This window comes from Schistocerca gregaria, chromosome 5, assembly GCF_023897955.1.
Source record: "Schistocerca gregaria isolate iqSchGreg1 chromosome 5, iqSchGreg1.2, whole genome shotgun sequence".
Lineage (NCBI taxonomy): Eukaryota > Metazoa > Arthropoda > Insecta > Orthoptera > Acrididae > Schistocerca > Schistocerca gregaria.
The window spans coordinates 292197773-292221637 of NC_064924.1; the positions used below are offsets into that span (position 1 = coordinate 292197773).

Below are 23865 nucleotides of genomic sequence, written 5' to 3' on the forward strand. Positions count from 1 at the left end.
GTGGAAAGAATACAAAATCAGAAAATTGAAACCACTAACTTACTTTAGTCTTCCATGACATGTTGTTGTGTTCTTCAGTCTTGAGACTGGTTTGATGCAGCTCTCCATGCTTCTCTATCCTGTGCAAGCTTCTTCATCTCCCAGTACTACTTACTGCAACCTACATCCTTCTGAAACTGCTTAGTGTATTCATCTCTTGGTTTCCCTCTACGATTTTTACCCTCCACGCTGCCTTACAATACTAAATTTGTGATCCCTTGATGCCTCAGAACATGACCTGCCAACCGGTCCCTTCTTCTTGTCAAGTTCTGCCACAAACACCTCCCGAATTCTATTCAATACTTCCTCATTAGTTATGTGATCTACCCATCTAATCTTCAGCATTCTTCTGTAGCACCACGTTTCAAAAGCTTCTATTCTCTTCTGGTCCAAACTATTTATCGTCCATGTTTCATTTCCATACATGGCTACACTCCATACAAATACTTTCAGAAACGACTTCCTGTCACTTAAATCTATACTCGATGTTAACAAATTTCTCTTCTTCAGAAACGCTTTCCTTGCCATTGCCAGTCTACATTTTATATCCTCCATACTTCGACCATCATCAGTTATTTTGCTCCCCAAATAGGAAAACTCCTTTACTACTTTAAGTGTCTCATTTCCTGATCTAATTCCATGATTATGAGAATGTGTATTAGTTCACTTGATGACTCGCGGTCACAGAAATCTGTTTTGTTTTCATTTGACGTGGGAGCTGTAAACGAAGAGTGAACAGCAATATCACGAAAAATATGCACGGGTCACTTGGAGAATGACGCCTCACTATAACTCAGGTTGCTCTGCGCATGCGCGAATCTGGAAGCTTGGGCGCGCCAGAAACATTTTTGCGGGTAGCATCTGGCTACTTGCTGCTATTGCTCGTACGGCAAACAGCCACACTTCAAATAGCCAGAAGCGGGAACGGCACTGCTTATAGGCGAAATCTGCTCTGCGCATGCGCAACAGCCCTCTGGCAACTGCTCAAACGAATCTTAGTCGTCAATGCCAATAAATTCACAAACAAACAAAAAATACCTCTGAGCACTATGGGACTTAACACCTGAGGTCATCAGTCCCCTAGAACAGAACTACTTTAACCTAACTAACCTGAGGACATCACACACATCCATGTCCGAGGTTCCAGACTGAAGCGCCTAGAACCGCTAGTGGCCGGCAAATTCACAAACAGCAGTTTACTTAAAGGTACTTTATTTTATTCTGAAGGCAACCAGTTTCGGCAATTCATTATGCCATCTTCAGGCCTCTGCCCATAATGGCATAGAGAATTGCCGAAACTAATTGCTTCAGAATGAAATAATACCTTAAAATACACGGCTGTTAGTGAATTTATTGACATTGACAATTACTCAACCAGCCGATGTCCCCTGTCCATGGTGGACCAACAGAGAAAGAGGAAATTAGTTGGTCGGTTGGTTGATTCGAGGTCATCGGTCCCATCAGATTAGGGAAGGATGAGGAAGGAAGTCGCCCGCGCTTTTTAACAGGAACCATCCTGGCATTCACCTGAAGCGATTTACGGAAATCACGGACCACCTAAATCAGAATAGTAAGGTTTTTAAAGTGGCTGTCAATCAGCGACTGTTGTATAATACAAAATTTTAAAAACCATAGCCCTCAGTCGCGAACACAATTAATTTGTGAGCTAGGTTTCGGTGTCACAAGGGACACCTTCTTAGGACAAAATTAAAAATACAGTAGTTTTAATTTTGTCCGAAGAAGGTGTCCCTTGGGACACCGAAATTTAGGTCACAAATTAATTGTGTTCGCGACTGAGGGCTGTGTTTTTCGAAATTTTGTAAATCAGAATAGGTGGAGGCGGGTCTGAACCGTCGTCCCACTGAATGCGAGTCCAGTGTACTAACCACTGCCCAACCTCGCTCGGTGACTAGGAAATGTGCCTATTCGAATGCCGGCGATGGATGAGATTTTCACTAATATGATTTGGCCGGAAAGGGGAGGTGGTGGCGTAAGGATCCAGATCATCAGTCTTTGCTCCAATCACTGAATTAAATTACAAAACTCACCGCAGTCCCTCGTGAATTGATGGAATGTGACACTTGACGGTGATGCGTCCGTCGGGTGGGGATCTTAAGTTCGATGGACGTTTGGTGTTATTTGAGACCAGTAGGTCACATGCCTGCAATTGGTTTCACCCTTTGTTAATGAAGTTCGTCACTGAAAGCCTCATATGTTGCCAGTTACTTCCGTAGATGTAATTTCTGGCCTTATAAGCGGAAGTGAGATCAGAAGTAACAAATACACTACTGGCCATTAAAACTGCTACACCAATAAGAAATGCAGTTGATAGACGGGTATTCATTGGACAAATATATTATACTAGAACTGATATGTGATTACATTTTTACGCAACTTCGATGCATAGATCCTGAGAAATCAGTATCCAGAACAACCATCTCTGACCATAATAACGACCTTGATTCGCCTGGGCATTGAGGCAAACAGAGCTTGGATGGCGTGCACAGGTACAACAGCTCATGCAGCTTCAACACGAAACCACAGTTCATCAAGAGTAATTATTGGCGTATTGTGACGAGCCAGTTGCTCGGCCACCAGTGACCAGGCGTTTTCAGTTGGTGAGAGATCTGGAGAATGTGCTCGCCAGGGCAGCAGTCGATCATTTTCTGTATCCAGAAAAGCCCGTACAGGACTTCTAACATGCGGTCGTGCATTATCCTGCTGAAATGTAGGGTTTCGCAGGGATCGAATGAAAGATAGAGCCACGGGTCGTAACACATCTGAAATGTAACGTCCACTGTTCAAAGTGACGTGATTGCGAACAAGAAGTGACCGAGACGTGTAGCAAATGGCACCCCATACCTCATATCACGCCGGGTGATACATCAGTATGGCGATGACGAATACACGCTTCCAATGTGCGTTCACCGCGATGTCGCCAAACTCGGATGCGACCATCATAATGCTGTAAACACAACCTGGATTCATCCGAAAAAACGACGTTTTGCCATTCGTGCATCCAGTTTCGTCGTTGAGTACACCATCGCAGGCGCTCCTGTCTGTGATGCAGCGTCAAGGGTAACCGCAGCCATGGTCTCCGAGCTGATTGTCCATGCTTCTCCAAACGGCGTCGTACAGTTCATGCAGATTGTTGTTGTCTTGCAAACGTCCCCATCTGTTGACTCAGGGATCGAGACGTGGCTGCACGATCCGTTGCAGCCATGCGGATAAGATGCCTTTCATCTCGACTGCTAGTGATGCGAGACCGTTGGGATCCAGCACGGCGTTCCGTATTACCCTCCTGAAACCACCGATTCCATATTCCGCTAACAGTCATCGGATCTCGGCCAACGCGAGCAGCAATGTCGCGATACGATAAACCGCAATCGCGATAGGCTACAATCCGACCTTTATCAAAGTCGGAAACGTGATGGAACGCATTTCTCCTCCTTACACGAGGCATCACAACAATGTTTCACCAGGCAACGCCGGTCAACTGCTGTTTGTGTATGAGAAATCGGTTGGAATCTTTCCTCATGTCAACACGTTGTAGGAGTCGCCACCGGCGCCAATCTTGTGTGAGTGCTCTGAAAAGCTAATCATTTGCACATCACAGCATCTTCTTCCTGTCGGATAAATTTCGCGTCAACTTCGTGGTGTAGCAATTTTAATGGCCAGTAGTGTATGTAGCATCCACTTGTACTGTTTCCAGTGATTAGCGGAGCGTACTACGCGTGTCCGCGTTTTAGATGGAAAATACACAGTCGGGTTTTAGCCGATGTGATGTGGAGGCCTGGCGCTGTATGTGAGTAGGAAAAGAGCGATGGAACTTGCCTAGGTGTAGGAGGCTATGAGCGGTCGCTGCTCGCCGGGACGCCGTCGAAGCGTGCACGGGCTGACTCAGGCGGGCGGAATGTCGGCCTCTCCACACATGGCTGCTTCCCCAGTCCCAGTCGCCGCTGCCCTCCGGAATTCCTCCGGCTTATCTCTTCACACTGTGGATACTCATACTCCTGCAAAGCACCGCGCAGTTCCGTCCTGCAGTTTGTCAGGCGACCTAAGGCGCGGAAATCGCTGATTGAATTTTTAAACAAAATTAAGTCATTGCTAGTATTGTTCGCCACCAGTATCCCCGGTGTTATACACTAAAGCGCCAGAGAAACTAGTACAGGCGTACTTGTTTTGCAAATCAAACTGCCTTTTTCCGCTGCTAAGCAAAACAAGTATTTATATTCTTGCTGCGGACTATGGCTACACAAACAAACTTATTAGTACACGCATGCCTATTCAAATATGTAGATATGTAAACAGGCAGAAGACTGTACTGTGGTCAGCAACTTCTATATAAGACAAGTGACAGGCGCAGTTGTTAGGTCGGTTACTGCTCCTACAATGGCAGGTTATCTAGATTTAAGTCGGCGCACGAGCGATGGGACACAGCGCTTTCGAGGTAGTTATGAAGTGGCCATTTTCCAGGACGACCATTTCACCAGTGTACCGTGAATATTAGGAGTCCGGTGAAAATATCAAATCTCTGACATCGCTGTGGCCAGAAGAAGATGCTGCAAGAACAGGACTAACGACCATTGAAGGGAATCGTTTAACGTGTCAGTTCAGCATTGCATAGGGGTGTTCCGACACTTTTAATCAGATAGTGTGTCAAGGACTCCAGTCCAAAAAGTCAAAGAAACCTCATTTGTGGATTTTAGGTGTGTTAACTGGTCATGCTTCGTTGCCACCTGGAGTAAAAATTGGCCAAGGCGTATAAGAAAGATTATGAATGAAGTTCCTCTTTTTGTTTCTTTCGGTGACCTGCATCTTCTTTAAAATGACTGCTCTACGTAAAGTGTCGCGTCACTGCAGATACGGCTACCAAGTAAACGATTTGATGTGGACGTTACTGACGAATCGCGTAGTGCCAAACAAACAAGGAAAAATGACACTGTAAACCATTTCCATGTATTTCTGATTTCTGCTTAATACTGCATCTTGTTCTGCCGAATATTAAAAACGGAATCTGAGACAATTTTTTTTTCTTTTTGTTACAGGTTAGTATGGCTTGGCACTAGCTTCTGAGTACGTCACGTGTCTCTATCTCCAGATAAAATCCTTCAGGTAAATGTAACGTCGTTATAGATTCGTAGAAATAGCAAAATTTTATTCCATGTTATTATTTCCTCTGCTTTAGCAAGCAAACTCGAGCGCTAGCAGAACAATGATTCATTAATGTTCCTTGTGGTATTTATTTTAATTTCTTCCATTGCTTCATTCTTCTGGTTTCATGTCTTTTCGATTTTCAATTAACTTTCAAAATTTTTTACTATTATTATCATCATAATTCTTATTATTTCTGCTGCTGCTGTTATTGATGATGATGATGATGATGATGATGATGATGATGAAGATGACAACGTTGTAATATATATTTTCGTTTTGACAGTAGCTGAAAAGGACCCGCTGCGTCAATTTCCTTGTCTTTTGTTTTCTGCATTGGAAAAAATATACAATTAATCATCAGTATTATGTAGCATTTAAGTAATTCAAAGTATGTTCTTACAAATTACATTTTGTATTCTGTGGTAATTTAGTTAAAATATGTGGCACTCGTGGAGTGAATACTGACTTGCCGTGTTCTATTCCGGTTAGTATTTCCGTATCTACTGTCTTGTTTAGAAGCTCTTTTACGTTCAAATACCGGGAACATTGAGTGAATTTGGGCACTATGTTGGGAATTTCACGCTTTCGTCTCTGTTCTCCATTTTACCAATGGATTTAGAAATTATTTCTTCCTCTATTCTGAATTTCCTAATGTGTTGTTGAACATTATCGTGAATGTCTTTCTCAGCGCAAAGCCCTAACCGCGTGGGAGAAAGCGCAGGTGACTCCAGTATATAAGAAGCCGGGCCCCAAAATTACAGACCAGTGTCTCTAACTTCGGTTTGCTGCAGAATCCTTGAACATTTTCTCAGTTCGAATAGAATAAACTTCATCTACATCTACATGATTACTCTGCAATTCACATTTAAGTGCTCGGCAGAGGGTTCATCGAACCACAATCATGTTCTACCAATGTTCCTACAAGATGTTTCACTGCATGATAGAATGGCGATGTACTTCGAACCTGATGGATGTCCGGCACATAGCTCGCGGGCGGTTGAAGCGGTATTGAATAGCATATTTCACGACAGGTGGATTAGTCGTCGAAGCACCATACCATGGCCGCACGTTCACCGGATCTGAGGTCCCCGGATTTCTTTCTGTGGGGAAAGTTGAAGGATATTTGCTGTCATGATCCACCGACAACACAATGCGTCAGTGCATTTCTCAATACATGTGAGAACGGTACGGAAGGCGAACTACTCGCTGTTGAGAGGAATGTCGTTACACGTATTGCTAAATGCATTGAGGTTGACGGACATCATTTTGAGCATTTATTCCATTAATGTGGTATTTACAGGTAATCACGCTTTAACAGCAAGCGTTCTCAGAAATGATAAGTTCACAAAGGTACATCTATCACAATGGAACAACCGAAATAAAATGTTCAAACGTACCTACGTTCTGTATTTTAATTTTAAAAATCTACCTGTTACCTATTCGTATAAAATTGTGAGCCAAATGTTTGTGACTATTACAGCGCCATCTATCACAAAGCGAAAAAAGTGGTTCAACTAAAACATTCATATTTCTATACGTACTACACGAATATGTAATAAATATGGGTTTCTGTTTTTTTTAAAAAACGCAGTTGATATTCGTTTGACCTGTGGCAGCGCCATCTAGCGAGCCAACCATATCGCCATCTGGTTTCCCCCTTCAAGCTAGACAAGTTTCGTTCTTTTTAGTTTTTTCGTATGACGCTTATTTCGTGAGATATTTGGTCCGGTCAGTATGGAGCGCCCTGTATATGAGGGTCTTATTCCAAAAGTGGTACAAGTCCATTTTTTGTTCATTTTGAGATACAAAGTCCTAAAGTTAAATGACCGCTGAAAAATCTGCAGTTGAGATACCAGAAATATTCAAACATATGGCTTCTTGCTAGAGACGAAACTTTCTTTCTGTTTGTTTGGATCATTAATTTTAGAAGCATTATAGGCAGAAAAGTGGAGATTTGAAATAAGCTTTTCATATATTACATGCATCTGTAAAGCTATACGATAAATAAATAAATTTCAAATGTGACATGTAACTTGTTTCATAAATACAGTAAATAGCGGTTTCCGGTAGAAACTCAGTATTTTTGATTACCCGTGCTTTACGGTTATCCGTACAGTGACGTGTCCTTGTTGATACCCGTGTATTCGGGAACTTACAGTAAATGTATTTCTCATTCCTGTGTGGAAGTCAGCGGGAAAAACTCTGGACGGTTGCAGCAACCGTAGACTGGAATGGTTTCGCTACGGTTCGCCAGCAGCAAGACAACGCTGCTTGTCCCTGAATGCCTAAAAGGCGAGCGCGGCAATGTGGCGGCTTATTCATATGGCGCGCCTTCACTCTCTGGTCGCCTGGTACTCAGGCAGAAAATGGGAGGGGGGGTGTAAAAAAGAAAAGGTGTGGGATGAAAGGGGAAGTGTAGGGGTAGCGAAGCACGGCAAACCGGCGCATGTATTACCGGCGGGCCATTGATTAAATCCGCGCCGTGCTTTGGGAATCTGCAGAGTGCAGCTACGGAACAAAGGGCGTAGCAGAGCCGCTACCCCCCCCCCCCTCTCCCTCTGCCACCACCCATCCTGCTCTCCCCCACCCCTCTCTCCCACCCGCCGCCCCGGGAGATGGATCTCCCGCCTTCTCCTCTCTCGCTGCCGGAGCCGTCACAGCAGGCGCAGCTGCCTGCCTCTTTCTGCTTTCGCAGAAAGACGCCGTTCTTAACGACACGTGCTCACCCAACGCTGCCTCTGTGTCGGCAGGGAACACTTCCTCTCTGTGACTCGCGACGCCGCTCAGTTTACCGATTCCCTCTCTCAATTGTCTGCAGGGAAAGTTTTGACCAAGTTTGCGAGCGAGAATGGGAAGGCTCTTCGCAGTTGTTGCTTTCCGTTACAGTTGTTCTCCAATGCTTGTGTTTTCAGGCAAGCAACATGTAGCTAGAGAAACATCTGACATGTACACATTGTAATGCACCTCTTACTCCGGGGGACAAATATTAATTATTATCATTAGTAGTATATTAAGCTACAAATTATCATTTTAAACCTGTGTGGTCTCCCTGGTGTGCCTAGTCAACCACAAGTCCAGGTCACGCTGTTCACTCAAACAACAGAGTACATACAGGGTTGAAGACATGGAGAAAGAAAGGTATCATCACAATTTGAATTTAGAGTAATATAACTTTCTTACCTTTATTGGTCGTTGTTGCACGCTCATGGTCCAGTGATGAATCTCGCCATCCGCTGTTTGTTAATTCAATTTGAGGTCTACATCTACATGATTACTCTGCAATTTACATTTAAGTGCTTGGCAGAGGGTTCATCGAACCACAATCATACTATCTCTCTCTACCATTCTACTCCCGAACAGAGCGCGGGAAAAACGAACACCTAAACCTTTCTGTTCGAGCTCTGATTTCTCTTATTTTATTTTGATGATCATTCCTATCTATGTAGGTTGGGCTCAACAAAATATTTTCGCATTCGGAAGAGAAAGTTGGTGACTGAAATTTCGTAAATAGGTCTCGCCGCGACGAAAAACGTCTTTGCTTTAATGACTTCCATCGCAACTCGCGTATCATATCTGCCACACTCTCTCCCCTGTTACGTGATAATACAAAATGAGCTGCCCCTTTTTGCACCCTTTCCATGTCCTCCGTCAATCCCACCTTGTAAGGATCCCACACCGCGCAACAATATTCTAACAGAAGACGAACGAGTGCAGTGTAAGCTGTCTCTTTAGTAGACTTGTTGCATTTTTTAAGTGTCCTGCCTATGAAACGCAACCTTTGGCTCGCCTTCCCCACAATATTATCTATGTGGTCTTTCCAACTGAAGTTGTTCGTTATTTTAACACCCAGGTACTTAGTTGAATTGACAGCCAGCCTTGAGAATTGTACTAATTATCGAGTAATCGAATTCCAACGAATTTCTTTTGGAATTCATGTGGATCACCTCACACTTTTCGTTATTTAGCGTCAACTGCCATCTGCCACACCATATAGTAATCTTTTCTAAATCGCGGATGACCTTACTAGACGGTAAATTGCAGCATCAGATTCTCACCTAGGTCATTTATATAGATCAGGAACAGCAGAGGTCCCAGGACGCTTCCCTGAGGAACACCTGATATTACTTCAATTTTACTCGATGATTTGCCGTCTATTACTACGAACTGCTACCTTCCTGACAGGACATCACGAATCCAGTCGCACAACTGAGACGATACCCCATAGGCCCGCAGCTTAACTAGAAGTCGCTTGTGAGGAACGGTGTCAAAAGCTTTCCGGAAAGCTCCAGGGTGTGTTTTCTGCTGCGTAAGAACTGACACATATTTAAACTTCCAACTTTTGTTTTATAAATGCTGGTCGTGACGATATTCAATAATTTTCAATGTAACACCTTTTCCAATACATCATTTCGTTCCCTCTATCCTTGACCTTCTCAAAGCAAGCGTATTACAAGACGTCTCCACACCAAGTGCCCATTGTCTCTACTCCCGCCAACGACCGGCAACTGTTCACAGAGCTTACAAACTGTGCAGTACTGTCAACTTTGGTTGTATATCTATATTTTACACATCGCACGTATACATATATGAAAAACATGGTATGAAAAATGAAAAGTGTTTATAATATAATTCTGTGGCAATATACCTCATGATTGTCCTCATATTAACAGTTTTGCAACAAAATAATAATATTTCGGTTTTTGCTTACGTAGTTTTAAAGTTCACTTGCTCCTTCAAGTTGATTGACGGCAGCGCACACCTCACCAGCCGGTGGTATCGGTAGTTTCAGTAGTCCGTTACATTACAACGTGTTGCTTAGAGCATTTGGCAGGATGAATGTTCACTCTTCAGCGGAGTGTTTGCTGTTTTAGAACTTCGTGGCAGATTTAAACGGCGTGTCGTGCTGGGACCCGAACACGCCTTCGCGGACATCTGCTCTGCCAACTGAGCTATCCAGACGCGACAAAGGGCCTGCTCTCAAAGCTTTATTTCCGTCACTATCTCTCCCCTCTCCAAACTCCACAGAAGTTCTCCTACAGATCTTGCAATTCTTGAGTTTGGCTAGCCCAATGCCAGGACGGTAGCTCAGCGCGTACGGTCCTGCACCAAGTCACCCCCTGTAATAAAAAAAGAGAGTGATGATCTCATCGATATAATTTGAAAGATATCATGCCATATCCTCACAAGAACCTAGTTAATTAATTAATTTTCATTAACAGTACAGAGTAACCCACCGCCTTGAAATCTAAGGTGGCTTGGATGCTTCTGAATCTAACAGCAAAGACTTATTGTTCCAATCTTATTGGTAAACAGCTGTTAATGCTTTTTCTAATAAGTAATATGAAGAACATAATACATAAATATTTCTCTGAGGTTACATGTAACTGATTGCTTAACAATTGTTAAAATGGTTCAATAAAATTTGTTTAATGCAAATGTTAAAGAAAAATAAAAAAAGGAAATGTAATGCAAAGAGTGTGGTGAAAACAATTTGTAGTGGGTGGAGGGAAGTGATAGACTGTATGTGGATGTGTAATATAGTCTAAGTAGCATGTTGGTTGATAATGTCCTATTTCTACCTATTTCTGATGGGAAGGTCTTCGTAGAACCTCGAGCTATTCTCATCTGAGATGGTTTGTGCTAATGTGTGTTTACACAGATCATACAGATTAAATACTGATTGAGCACTTCATACATGGAATACATGAATTTTAGCTTTGCATGAGAAATACACTTATGTTTGTAATTTGTTAGTAGAAAAAGAATGTAGTTGATTGATACTTGAATGCATTGTTCCATAAATAACTTAATATATTACATTTTAGTGTTATACATACTTTATACAGAAAGTACGTTTTATGTATAAAATTCATTTACTGTAGCTTTGAATAGAGAATAGTGTATAAGACGAGCAATACATTACTACTTGTGTGCAATATGCTTTAAACACTATGCAGTATGTCATTGGGAAGGAGGAGCCTCGGAATAAAATTTCTTCTAGCCTTCTCCTCCCAAGTGACATTACCTTATTACTACAGTCTTAGTATGGTGCTGGTGTTTATTTGTTTTATGATTGTTATGTTGTTTGTGACTGTGCTATGGCCTGCAGGGTCATGCATTGTTGGTTTGGGTCCCTTACATTTTGATCCCTTCTGAGTCATGTTCACTTAGTGTTCCTTCGTCAGTTTCGGAATCTGTGGTCGTGCTTGTGTCCTTCCATGTGGTTTGTTGTGTTGTTTGTGCTTGCCTAAGACTGCTTCAATATGGGTTTTGGCGCTTGTATTCTTCGTGCAGAGTGTTCGATACAATACCGGCTGCCGCGCGGGATTAGCCGAGTGGTTTAAGGCGCTGCAGTCATGGACTGTGCGGCTGGTCCCGGCGGTGGTTCGAGAGCTCCCTCGAGCATGGGTGTGTGTGTGTGTGTGTGTGTGTTTGTCCTTAGGATAATTTAGGTTAAGTAGTGTGTAAGCTTAGGGACTGATGACCTTAGCAGTTAAGTCCAATAAGATTTCATACACACACGATACCGGCTATACTATTTATTGTGTTCCAGTCATCGGGATTACATATTATTCTGGCGATGTCATTGTCATTCTGTATAGGTCTTACTTGTGCTAGTGTGTTGCATAGCAGTGTAAATTGTTCTGGTGTCCCAGTTTCTCCGCAAACACATACTTCATCCTTAGTTAGCCCGATGCGGTTTAAGTGTACCGGATACGGCCCGTGGTCTGTCAGGAAATGTACCATCCCCCCGGCTTGGGTTGATGTGTTTCAGTTGTAATCTTTCGCGCACGTCAGGAAAGAAAGCGTGCACTCGTCGACCCTTATCGGATGCACCCCTCTCTCTCTGCCACGTTTGTGTTTTGTTCGTAATGTTGGTTCCCGTAATTTCGGTGACTTTAACGAGCCTATCCCTCCTAAGCCAGTAAAGTGCAGCTCTGTAACGTATTGTTATGTCTATAGGGCAGATCCCCATCACAACGCAAAGTGCCTCTAGTGACGTGGTGCTGAAGGCTCCGCTTATTCTCAGGAGTACACTGCGTTGGCCTCGTCTTGCAATTGTCTTGTTAGTCTGCGCATGTTCAGTCTGTGAGACCAAGCACTTGCGGCGAAGCATGCGATGGATTCAAATTTATGTGGTAGGTACTTATCATCTTAATAGGTAATTTGTACTGAGTTGTTGTTTGGAGGAAGAGACCAAACATCGAGGTCATCGGTCTCATCGGATTAGGGAAGGATGGGGAAGGAACTCGGCCGTGCCCTTTCAGAGGAACCATCTCGGCATTTGCCTGGAGCGATTTAGGGAAATCACGGAAAAACTAAATCCGGATGGCCGGACGAGGGTTTGAACCGTCGACCTCCCGAATGCGAGTCCAGTGTGCTAACCACTGCGCCACCTCGATCGGTAGTCTTGGTCGTTTGCGCATAATTTTCGAGGCTTTTTTTTTAATTGTCAATTTGATATGATGGTTGGAAGTCTGTTTTTCGTCAAGATGCAGTCCTAGATAACGTGTGGCGTGCTTCCTCTGTATGCTTGTATTGTCTAACTTTAGAATTGGATTCCTCTGTAGCGTCCCTCTGAGCAGTAAATATACAGTTTTGTTGGGAGCTATTTTCAATTTATTTTCTTTGCATCAACTGTTAATTTTTTTTGAAGCAGTTGCGTGCCTTTTGTCTCTAGTGCTGCTCTCGAGTTGGCTGAAACCACTACGAGCAGGTCATCTGCGTTAGTCACCACACCTCTTACACTGCCGTCACTGCCAAGTGTGTTCAGCAAAGGCTCGATTGCGATATCCCAGAATACTGGTCCTCAGCTCTAGCCCTGTGGATATCCCTTTGTTATTCTATTGACAACCTTCCGTGTACCAGCCACTCTGCGTCTACAGTAATCGAAGAGGCTACTGTAGAGGGAACCTGATATCCTCATTTCCCTTAGCCTGGCGAAGAGGGACCACAAGTTGTCAAAAGCCCCGGCGGCCACATATTTGTCGCTGATGCTATTTGTAACTGTCAGTGCTTGGTTGTCGGCGTCTTGTATTGGTCTACCTTCCCTGAAGCAAAATTGGTGGGGCGTTAGACCGAGGAGGCGTCTGTGCGATTGTAAACGGTCACACAGAAGCCTTTCCTGTACCTTGCCGAGAGTGTTTAAGAGAGTCGGTACGTTTTGATGTCTGCTGGCTCTTTGTCTTGTGGTTTCCTGATTGTTGCTACATTAGCAGTTTTCCAGAGGTTTGGAATTCTGACTGTTAGTAGCGCCTCGTAGAACATGTTTGTAAGAAAAGGTGTTATTTGTGTTACTGTTTGTTTTAATGTTTCTGAAGGTATTTTGTCTGGGCTGGGCGCTTTTCGGTTTGTAAGCCTGCAGACTGCCGTCGCGGCTTCTTCTTGCGCGAATGGCATGGTTACACTGTCACTGATGTATGGTTGCATCATGCTCTCTCTTAGGTCAGCGTGATGTCGCTCGTCTAGTGTGGTGTCGTCATCTGGGAGGACCCTGTTCAGGAGATATTCTGCGGTGGTTCTACATCCTCTGGTCATTGTGCCTCAGCTTGTTTTTTAGTAATGACAGAACTGTCGGTTTCTTAATTCGTTCTGTTTCTATCTTGAATGGTTATCCCCAGATGCCGTTCTGTAGTTCTGGGTTTTGACAAAATTGGTCCACTAGTCTTTCAGGAGCTGTCTTTGCTTGTTGGTAGTACTTCCTTTTGTTCCGTGGATCCTTCCTTAGCCTTGACAGTTCTGTCGACCACGGTTGTTTCTGACCGCACCCAGGTTTTGCTCGTGGTATAGTAGCTTCCTGTGCCCTTTGTAGGACCTCTGTCAGTACATGCGTATGAAGAGGTTTCATTCATTTACATCTACATCTACACTCCGCAAGCCACCTGACGGTGTGTGGAGGAGGGTATCCCCAGTACCTCTATCGGTTCTCTCTCCTATTCCAGTCTCGTATTGTTCGTGGAAAGGAGGATTGTCGGTATGCTTCTGTGTGGGCTCTAATCTCTCTCATTTTATCCTCATGGTCTCTTCGCGAGATATACGTAGGAGGGAGCAATATACTGCTTGACTCTTCGGTGAAGGTATGTTCTCGAAACTTTAACAAAAGCCCGTACCGAGCTACTGAGCGTCTCTCCGGCAGAGTCTTCCAGTGGAGTTTATCTATCATCTCCGTAACGCTTTCGCTATTACTAAATGATCCTGTAACGAAGCGCGCTGCTCTCCGTTGGATCTTCTCTATCTCTTCTATCAACCCTATCTGGTACGGATCCCATACTCCTGAGCAGTATTCAAACAGTGGGCGAACAAGCGTACTGTAACCTACTTCCTTTGTTTTCGGATTGCATTTCCTTAAGATTCTTCCAATGAATCTGTCTGGCATCTGCTTTACCGACGATCAACTTTATATGATCATTCCATTTTAAATCACTCCTAATGCGTACTCCCAGATGATTTATGGAATTAACTGCTTCCAGTTGCTGAACTGCTATTTTGTAGCTAAATGATATGGGATCTATCTTTCTATATATTCGCAGCACATTACACTTGTCGACATTGAGATTCAATTGCCGCTCCCTGCACCATGCGTCAATTCGCTGCAGATCCTACTGTATTTCAGTACAATTTTCCATTGTTACAACCTCTCGATACACTACAGCATCATCTGCAAAAAGCCTCAGTGAACTTCCGATGTCATCCACAAGGTCATTTATGTATACTGTCAAGCACTAGCTGCCCTCTGTCGTCAGTTCTATCGGAGTTTCACAAGGGGGATTTTGCGGTGATACCAATTATAATGATCAGCCTTTTTATTTTTGCCTATCGTGCAATGACTTATTTTGTCACAGAAAGGTTCTGTATCATACGAGTACTGAGCGTAAATAGACGACATGAGCCACACATCCTGTCCGTCAGTTATTTTCGCTGTGGCAATGTGTTCAGAGCCAAACTGGGTGATCTGTGTTACCATGAGGTTTTTACTAACTACTACTATCGCGACTTCCGCGTCTGGTGTTCCTGCTATTATGATGCAATGTGAGGGGAGTCCTGAAATCTTCCCGCCGCACAGGCGATCTCTGCTTTTGTTTCTTCTAAGAGCCTACCCAGTTCCATTTTTACTAGGATAATGCCCTGGCAATTTAGTTGTATTACCTTCAGAATGGGTATCTACTGAAGGAAAAACACTTATTTGTGGTGTCTTTAAAATCCAGAAACACGCGTCCATGTGCTCTCACGAAGTCCTTGTATTCTAGGTTTAGGCCCTATCCCCTTCGCACACATGCCTCCCCTATAACAGCTCTTTGAGGTTCGTTGGCATATTTTCAACTCTTAGGATCACCCTGCTAGTTTGTTCTGTAGTTGGGAAGCAGATTTTATCCCCGTTTGCATGCTTATTTTGTATTACATAGCGAAGATATGTTTGGAATATATCCTTGTTTTGTAGTCTGCTAAGCCGTGTGTTAACTTCTAAGTTTTCGTACTATACTTAATTAACGGTATTCAGCTTGGGGTCTTTGGTTGTGTCTAGTTGGTGTTCTTGACTGTTTGTTTGTTGCTCCGATTTCGAGTAATTTTCACAGGAACCAATGACGAAACTACGACAAGCATACATATCAAAGAGAGGGGGGGCGGGGGGGGGGGGGGTGAAATCGGTATAGCACCTCCCTCTGCAAGGCAACGCCGAAGGTTCTAGGTTCGAGTACTGGTCCAGTATACCATTTTAATCTGTCACGAAGTTTTAAACCGGTATTAAATTCGTGAATATTTGACAACCCAGAGGCATCAGATTATTTATTTGTTTCCATCGTTCGTTTTGCGATACGCCGAACCTCCAGTTATAAACGCCGATTACTATTTATTATTTGTAAGTATAAGCCGCATCAGCAGACATTGATAGTGATTTGGGTTCCGTCTTGTATCAGTTTGTGCTGCAATTGTTTGTTTACTATAGTCAGTTTCTTCAGCGATCTTACTCTGCAGCCGCCTACATTTCTAGAGCAGCAGGTTTTTCACTTCAGGTTGTACACTGTTTGTAGTCATTATGGCTTTACTTCCTAGAACTGATTCATGCTATGACTGCTGGTCTGCCCCTGTTTGTTATGGTGTTACTCTTCCAGGCCGAAGGATTACATTGCCGAATCGGAAGTTTGGCATAACTGATCCTGTATCGGAAGACCGTTTTTCACAATTTTCATTGCTATCTTGAGTTTCACATCTGTTCAGTTTATTGCTGAACTGTTTTTATTTTAAATACTGTGTTCATATGTTTAACTGTGTTTCTGCATCTCTCTTTATCTAATTGTTAACTTTGTTCTGTTTTCCTAAAGTGTTAATTTGCTTCTCTATTACAAGCTCTCCTACAGATAAGTCTTTTCCCCAAGTTGTCGAGGTAGTTCCTTGCAGGTTGCTATCAAGTCCACGCTCTGTAGCCACTGGCCGCACCACACTAATGGAATCTGACCTGATGGCCTGTGGACTGTCTCTAACGGCTGGAAGTCCTCTACCGCTTTGTCCCTATGCGAGACATTGAGCCATGGGCTCGAAGTGCTGTCACGGCCATTCAGTCTGCGAGTATGGGGCGTGGCTGTTCTATCCTTGAACTTAAACTTCAGTGACGAACCTCTACCCACATCTTTGAGACTGATGCTCCCTACACTACATCTCCAGCAGCGTTTGTTCCCTGGAGGAGTCGCTCTTGTGTTGCCACACCTCTGCTGGAATGCTGTGGCCACTCTGGGCCTTGTGGAGGTCCAGCTGTCGGTGGTGCTTACTGGCCCAATGGAGGTCCACCTTGCAGCAGTTTGTACTGGCCAAGTGGAGGTCCAGCTTGCGGCAGTGTGTACTGGCCCATTGGAGACCCAGATTTCAGTGGCAGGTATGGTTCTGGCGGAGATACAGGTTTCCCCAGTGGGTACGCGACATGCAAAGCTCCAGGTTTCCCTTGCGAGTACGCACCATGCGAGCTCCAGGTTTCCCCGGCGAGAATGCGCCACGCGAAGGTCCAGGTTACCCGGCGACTACGCACCATGTGAAGCTAAAAGTTTCCCCGGCGAGTACGCGCCATGCGAAGGTCCAGGTTTCCCCAGCGAGAACGTGCCATGCGAAGCTCCAAGTTTCCCTAGCGAGTATGCACCATGCAAAGCTCCAGGTTTCTTGGCGAGTATGCGCCATGTGAAGCTCCAGGTTTTCCCAGTGAGTACGCACCATGCAAAGCTTCAGGTTTCCCCATTAAGTTCACGCCATGCGAAGCTCCATGTTTCCCTGACAAGTATGCGCCAAGCTAGGGGAACATGGAGCTTTGCATGGCGCATACCTGCCGTGTACAGCTGGAGCTTTACATGGCATGTACCAGCCGAGTAAACCTAGAGCTTTGCAAGGCACGTACCTGCTGAGTAAACATGGAGCTTTGCATGGCATGTACCAGCCGAGTAAACCTGGAGCTTTGCAAGGCACGTACCTGCTGAGTAAACCTGGAGCTTTGCATGGCGCGTACCCGCCAGGGAAACCTGGAGCTTTGCGTGGCGCGGACCCGCTGGGTAAACCTGGAGCTTTGCATGGCACGTACCCATCAGGTAAACCTCGAGCTTTGCATGGCATATACCTGCCAGGGAAACTTGGACCTCCGCCAGACCCATACCTGCCACTTCAACCTGGACCTCCACTGGTCCAGTACGCGCCGCTGCAAGCTGGACCTCCACTGGTCCAGTACACGCCGCTGCAAGCTGGACCTTCACTATGCCAGTATACGCCGCCATAAGCTTTACCTCTAAAAGGCCCAGACTGGTCACAGCATTCCAGCAGAGGTGTGGCAACACAAGCAACTTCTCCAAGGAACAAACGCTGCTAGAGAAGCTGTGTTGGTAGCATTAGAGTGCGTTCCAAAAATGTGCATAGAGGTTCATCCCTGAGCTTGAAGGTCAAAGGTAGATCAGCGTACACTCCATACTCGCAGACTGACCTACCCTAACAGGCCTTTGGGCTCATGGCTCAAGGCCTGGCAGAGGGGCAAAGCGGTAGAGGAATTTCAGCCATTAGAGGCAGTAAACAGTCCGTTTGTGTGGTGCGGCCAATGGCTTCAGAGAAAGATCTACAAAGGACAACGTGTGACAGCTTCCTAGCTGGCTTGCACCAAAGGACCAGATTCTACACCCCTCCAGAGCATGTCGCCAGAAGCAATGTGGAGGCAACGTACAGCATCGGAACACTGGGAATGGCAGCAGCGTATCAGAGGTGCATAAGGAGGTGGCTTGCCACAGGTGCTAGTTTCCAGCACCTACTCTGGCATGCGGAACCACTCCCAGGCACAGCCAATTAAGAATACAACTCCACGACACAAACCAGATTCATTCCAACCTCAACAACGGGACAAGGCCACCATGGTAGGTCTGCAGCTCGTGGTCGTGCGATAGTGTTCTCGCTTCCCACGCCCGGGTTCCCGGGTTCGATTCCCGGCGGGGTCAGGGATTTTCTCTGCCTCGTGATGACTGGGTGTTGTGTGATGTCCTTAGGTTAGTTTGGTTTAAGTAGTTCTAAGTTCTAGGGGACTGATGACCATAGATGTTAAGTTCAATAGTGCTCAGAGCAATTTGAACCATTTTGAACCACCATGATGAACGCAGCGCAGGAAGCGACGTGGAGTCAACAACGTACGGCATCGGAATAATGACGAACATTTTATAAATAGCGTGATGCAAACTGATGAATCTAGCTTCACTCATGAAGGTATTTTCAACCTCCACAACAAACATTATTGGTCGGAACACAACCCACATGTCAACCATGAAAGTGGCTTTCAGGCACACTTTGGCATGAACCTGTGCGCTGGAATCATCGAAGGACTGCTTTTGGGCCCCGGACAAGTTGAATTCCCGCGTATCTCGTACGTTTCTTTGCAATACTTCGCCTGACAAACTAGAAAATGTTGCACTTGGTGTTCGGCGACTGCTGTGGTTTTAGAACAATGGTGCCAGCATTTCTAGGGACGTAGCTTGGCCATGGAGGTTCAATGTTCTGGCCTCCACGTTCCCCGGACCTTATTCCACTACATATTATTTGTGGGGACACTTAAAGGAAAAAAATTTATAGCACTCCACCCATGGGTGTACATGACCTTGAACACTTTGTCTAAGTTAACATTGCTCATATGTGTACTTACCAGCTCCGTGAAGATAAGACTCGATATCAAATGTACAGAAATGCGCAGCAATGTGCAGTCTATTGTGTTTTTGGTACCTTAATGGATACAGACGATGTTACTGTTTCCACTATTACTTTCTATTCACTATACTTGTGTCACGGACGAAACGAAGTGGTCGTTTACGTCTGTAAGAAGTTCATGTTACATCTTAATGTTTGAATAAAGGTAACAGTAACAGCAAGAAATACACGAGAACCACATTGTGAAGTCTTGAATTGGATACAATTTGATGCTGTAACTGGAAAAAAAAATGTTTGGCGTGAAGGCGACTCGAACTTCTGCGAATCTGCATATCATTTCCCCAACAGAATTGCCTAACCTCACTGAGCTAACGGGACAGCAACGGCACCGCACAGAGATCATCATACCTGTTCTTGGCCACACTGCACGTAGTTACAGCGTTTCCAGAGCCCCATTTCGTAAATCGAGTTTCTGTTAAACTTATTGGCGGGACCTGGTTTTACTAAATACACTTTTATCTTGAACTGTGATGAGGAGTCGAGTGCCGATTGTCAGGTGCGGCATACACTAATGGCCATTCAAATTGCTACACCAAGAAGAAATGCAGATGATAAACAGGTATTCATTAGACAAATATATTATACTAGATCTGACATCTGATTTTCATTGTCACGCAGTTTGGGTGCATAGATCCTGAGAAATCAGTACCCAGAACAACCACCTCTGGCCGTAATAACGGGCTTTATACGCCTGGGCATTGAGTCAAACATGAGCTTGGATGGATTCTGCAAGTTTCAGAGCTTGCATGGCGTGTACAGGTGCAGCTGCCCATGCAGCATCAACACGATACCACAGTTAATCAAGAGTAGTGACTGGCGTATTGTGACGAGCCAGTTGCTCGGCCACTATTGACCAGACGTTTTCAATTGGTGAGATATCTGCAGAATGTCCTGGCCAGTGCAACAGTCGAACATTTTCTGTATCCACAAAGGCCCGTACAGGAACTGCAACATGCGGTCGTGCATTATCCTCCTGAAATGTAGGGTTTCACAGGGATCGAATGAATGGTAGAGCCACGGGTCGTAACACATATGAAATGTACCGTGCCGTCAGTGCGAACAAGAGGTGGCCGAGACGCGAAATCAATGGCACCTCATACCATCACGCCGGGTGATACGCCAGTATTGCGATGATGAATACAAACTCCTAATGTGCGGTCACCACGACGTCGCCAAAAACCGATGCGACCATCATGATGCTGTAAACAGAACCTGGATTCATCCGAAAAAATTACGTTTTCCCATTCGTGCATCCAGGTTCGTCGTTGAGTGCACCACCGCAGGCGCTCCTGTCTGTGATGCAGCGTCAAGGGTAACCGCAGCCATGGTCTCCGAGCTGATTGTCCATGCTTCTGCAAACGGCGTCGTACTGTTCATGCAGATGGTTGTTGTCTTACAAACGTCCCCATCTGTTGACTCAAGGATCGAGACGTGGGTGCACGATCCGTTACAGCCATGCGGTTAAGATGCCTGTCATCTCAACTGCTAGTGATACGAGGCCGTTGGGATCCAGCACGGCGTTCCGTATTACCCTCCTGAACCCACCGATTCCATATTCTGCTAACACTCAGTGGATCTCGACCAACGCGAGAAGCGATGTCGCAATACGATACACCACCATCTCGATGGGCTACGACCCGACCTCCATCAAAGTTGGAAACGTGATAGTACGCATTTCTCCGAGACATCACAACAACGTTTCACCAGGCAACACCGGCCAACTGCTGTTTGTGTATGAGAAGTCGGTTTGAAACTTTCCTCATGTCAGCACGTTGTAGGTGTCGCCACCGGCACCAACCTTGTGTGAATGTTCAGAAAAGCTAATCGTTTGCATATCACATCATCTTCTTCCTGTAGGTTAAATTTCGTGTCTGTAGCACGTCATCGTCGTGGTGCAGCAATTTTAATGGCCAGTCGTGTATTTTCTTCACCCTGTATATGCAGTAGACAGGCGACTGCAGCTGCACATTTGCCTTTTGTCTTTCCCCTGAAACGCCACGCTGATGTCTTCGTATACTGCTTACAGAAGACCTATTGCCAGCGTGTAACTCTGCATCGTGGTGTCAGAAACCATCTGCGCCGCCAGTTCGTGCCGTCGTATTTAATTTATCCACGCACTCTACGCAGGTTTCTCCTTGCCCCTAGCTGTCAGCTCGCGGAAACGCGTGTTGCAGCAGAGATATTCCTTGATAAATGCCGACCGAGGTGAAATATGTTCTCGTTGAGCACTTCTCGTGCAGTGTGCCCGCGACTGAGACAAATGAAGAGTGTAATCTGTCGCTCTTCTGGAGAAGTGTTGGAGAGTGGATGTATGAATTGTCTACGTGGCGGTTTTCTTTGTTCTTAGAGCACGAAATGATAGTGACGGAAAGCAGTGCTGTCGCCCTCTGGAAATCTAACCACTCAGGAAGAATATCGCCAAGAACTCCATTAACTGAAAATCGGTGCTGATGGCCTCCAACTGCATGTGGATTTGCATCAGTCCACACATGTTCGTTATCAGAAGTGGCGATCCCACCTCCATGAAATCAGCCTCGTCTGCGAACGGTATCTTCGTTGTGAAAGTGGATCATCACCACATCTTTGCAAATCAGTTTGGCAGAGCTGTTGATCTTACGGCACAAGGGCTTGAACATTCTACACGTGATACGGATACAGCAACTGTTCGTGCTGGACAGCCCAGACTAGAGGACGAGTATCTACGACAGATGCTGGAATTCGACGTACACCAGTTCCAGGACATTCTTCGACTCGTGCCAATACTCGCTTCTCCACAACAGGAGTGGGAATGATGCGGGACCTGCAACGATTCGCGGTTGTTGGAAATGCCTCAGCCAGAATCCGCTAGTCGCTCAAAAGACGACTGAATGACTGTGCCGGTGGTACACTGCGTTTCGGATATTTTTCAGCATACAGGACACGAGCGTGGCTGTTGCTCCCAAGTGCCAGACCGTAACAGATCATGTCTGCCACTTCTTGTGTGAAATAATTGGCTTCCATTATGCTGGGAAGTGCAAAATTAAAGCTACAGTGTACATATTAGCAGAATCTTCCGTCGGGTCTTTGTAGAACAACATTATAATAAAAGAAAAGCACCAGTTTGCTTTTGTTCTACAAAATTACTTTTATCGTTAACCGGTTTTCGGCTTACTAGGCCATCTTCAGACATTTACTGAGTATTATCACCAAAGCAGTTAAATATTAGCAAACAACATTGGACGAGAAGTTCTGTTCTGATTGTGACAAATTTTACATTGGTCAGTCAGGCAGAGACATATCCACTAGGCTGGCTGAACATGAACGCAGCTGGGGGTTGCAGAATTCAGACTCTGTATTTGCTGAACATGTGCTGAGTGAGGGTCACAACTACCAGCCAGTGTCACGTGTACTCAACAAAGGCCATAAACTGAACCTACTGGAAGCCCTGGAAATTAACAAACATCTCGCTCACAGTCCAGATCTCATCCTAAATTACCAGACACAGCTCAACACTTCCCCTCTCCTAAACTTCATATAATCATCTTTGTTGTTCATTACTTCCCACACTCTCTCTTCCAACGTATTCTCATTTTCCTGTATTCATTAAGTTGTTTGTTTTGTTGAAGTTGTCTTTGTATTCCACATAGACTGTAGTATCAATAGTAAAAGCTTTCTTTTAACTGGTAATTGTATTACTGTCCGTGTTTAACACCCCTTGTAGTTGTCTCATCAATTACTGTTCATATTTTACTTTGCTCAATTATGTAATGAAAATTGTTACACAACCACTGCTTTGATTATAATGTTAATGTTAAAATACAGTACCACCACATTCTCAAACTGTAGATTCCCTCCAACACCTCCATTTTCCTACATTTATTTATTTCTGTTTATCTTATGATATTGCTTAAGTTCCTTATGTATTCTGTAGTTACGTTGATAACTGTCCCTTTAATTGGTTGTGTATCGCTCTCCATGTTTCATACCTCCTGATGCAGCCTTGTCTAGTACTAATTCCATTTTGTTTTATTAGTTTTGTTTATTAATGTAGGCATGCTAATCCTATTTTGTGCTAAAAGTTTTCCTGTCTACTCCGTTGTTATTTATGTACTGTTCAGTTTTTACTTTTTTATTGCAAAGATGTTACTTACTGTATGTTTCTACTTCAGTCTAGATGTGTTACTTCTCTTCCAATGTTGTTTGCTAACATTTAACTTCTTTGGTGATAATAGTAAATGTGTGAAGATGGCCTAGTAAGCCGAAAACCGGTTAACAATAAAAGTAATATTGTAGGGCAAAAGCAAACTGTTGCTTTTCATTTACTCCATGGTACAGTTTGCGGTACTAACACTAACAGATGTTCGAGTGCATGTTGTATCTATGGACAATAACTGAGTAACACGAGTGTTTGTTCGCTTGTTTGCTGCATTTTGTAGGTCGTTCGTAATTGAAAAGAGCTTGCGGTAGAAGAGATATGCT

General features: G+C 44.6%; 2 protein-coding genes across 13 annotated transcripts in view; both read left to right on the top strand.

The window, feature by feature from the left end:
- The window catches only part of LOC126271885 (dystroglycan 1), a 960129-nt gene that overhangs the window by 45911 nt on the left and 890353 nt on the right, over positions 1 to 23865 (top strand). The gene's annotated exons all lie outside the window — the stretch shown is intronic.
- LOC126273322 (uncharacterized) lies at positions 17534 to 17947 on the top strand. The gene has a single exon (XM_049976868.1). It carries the CDS (start codon positions 17534 to 17536, stop codon positions 17945 to 17947), a length of 414 nt encoding a protein of 137 aa, XP_049832825.1.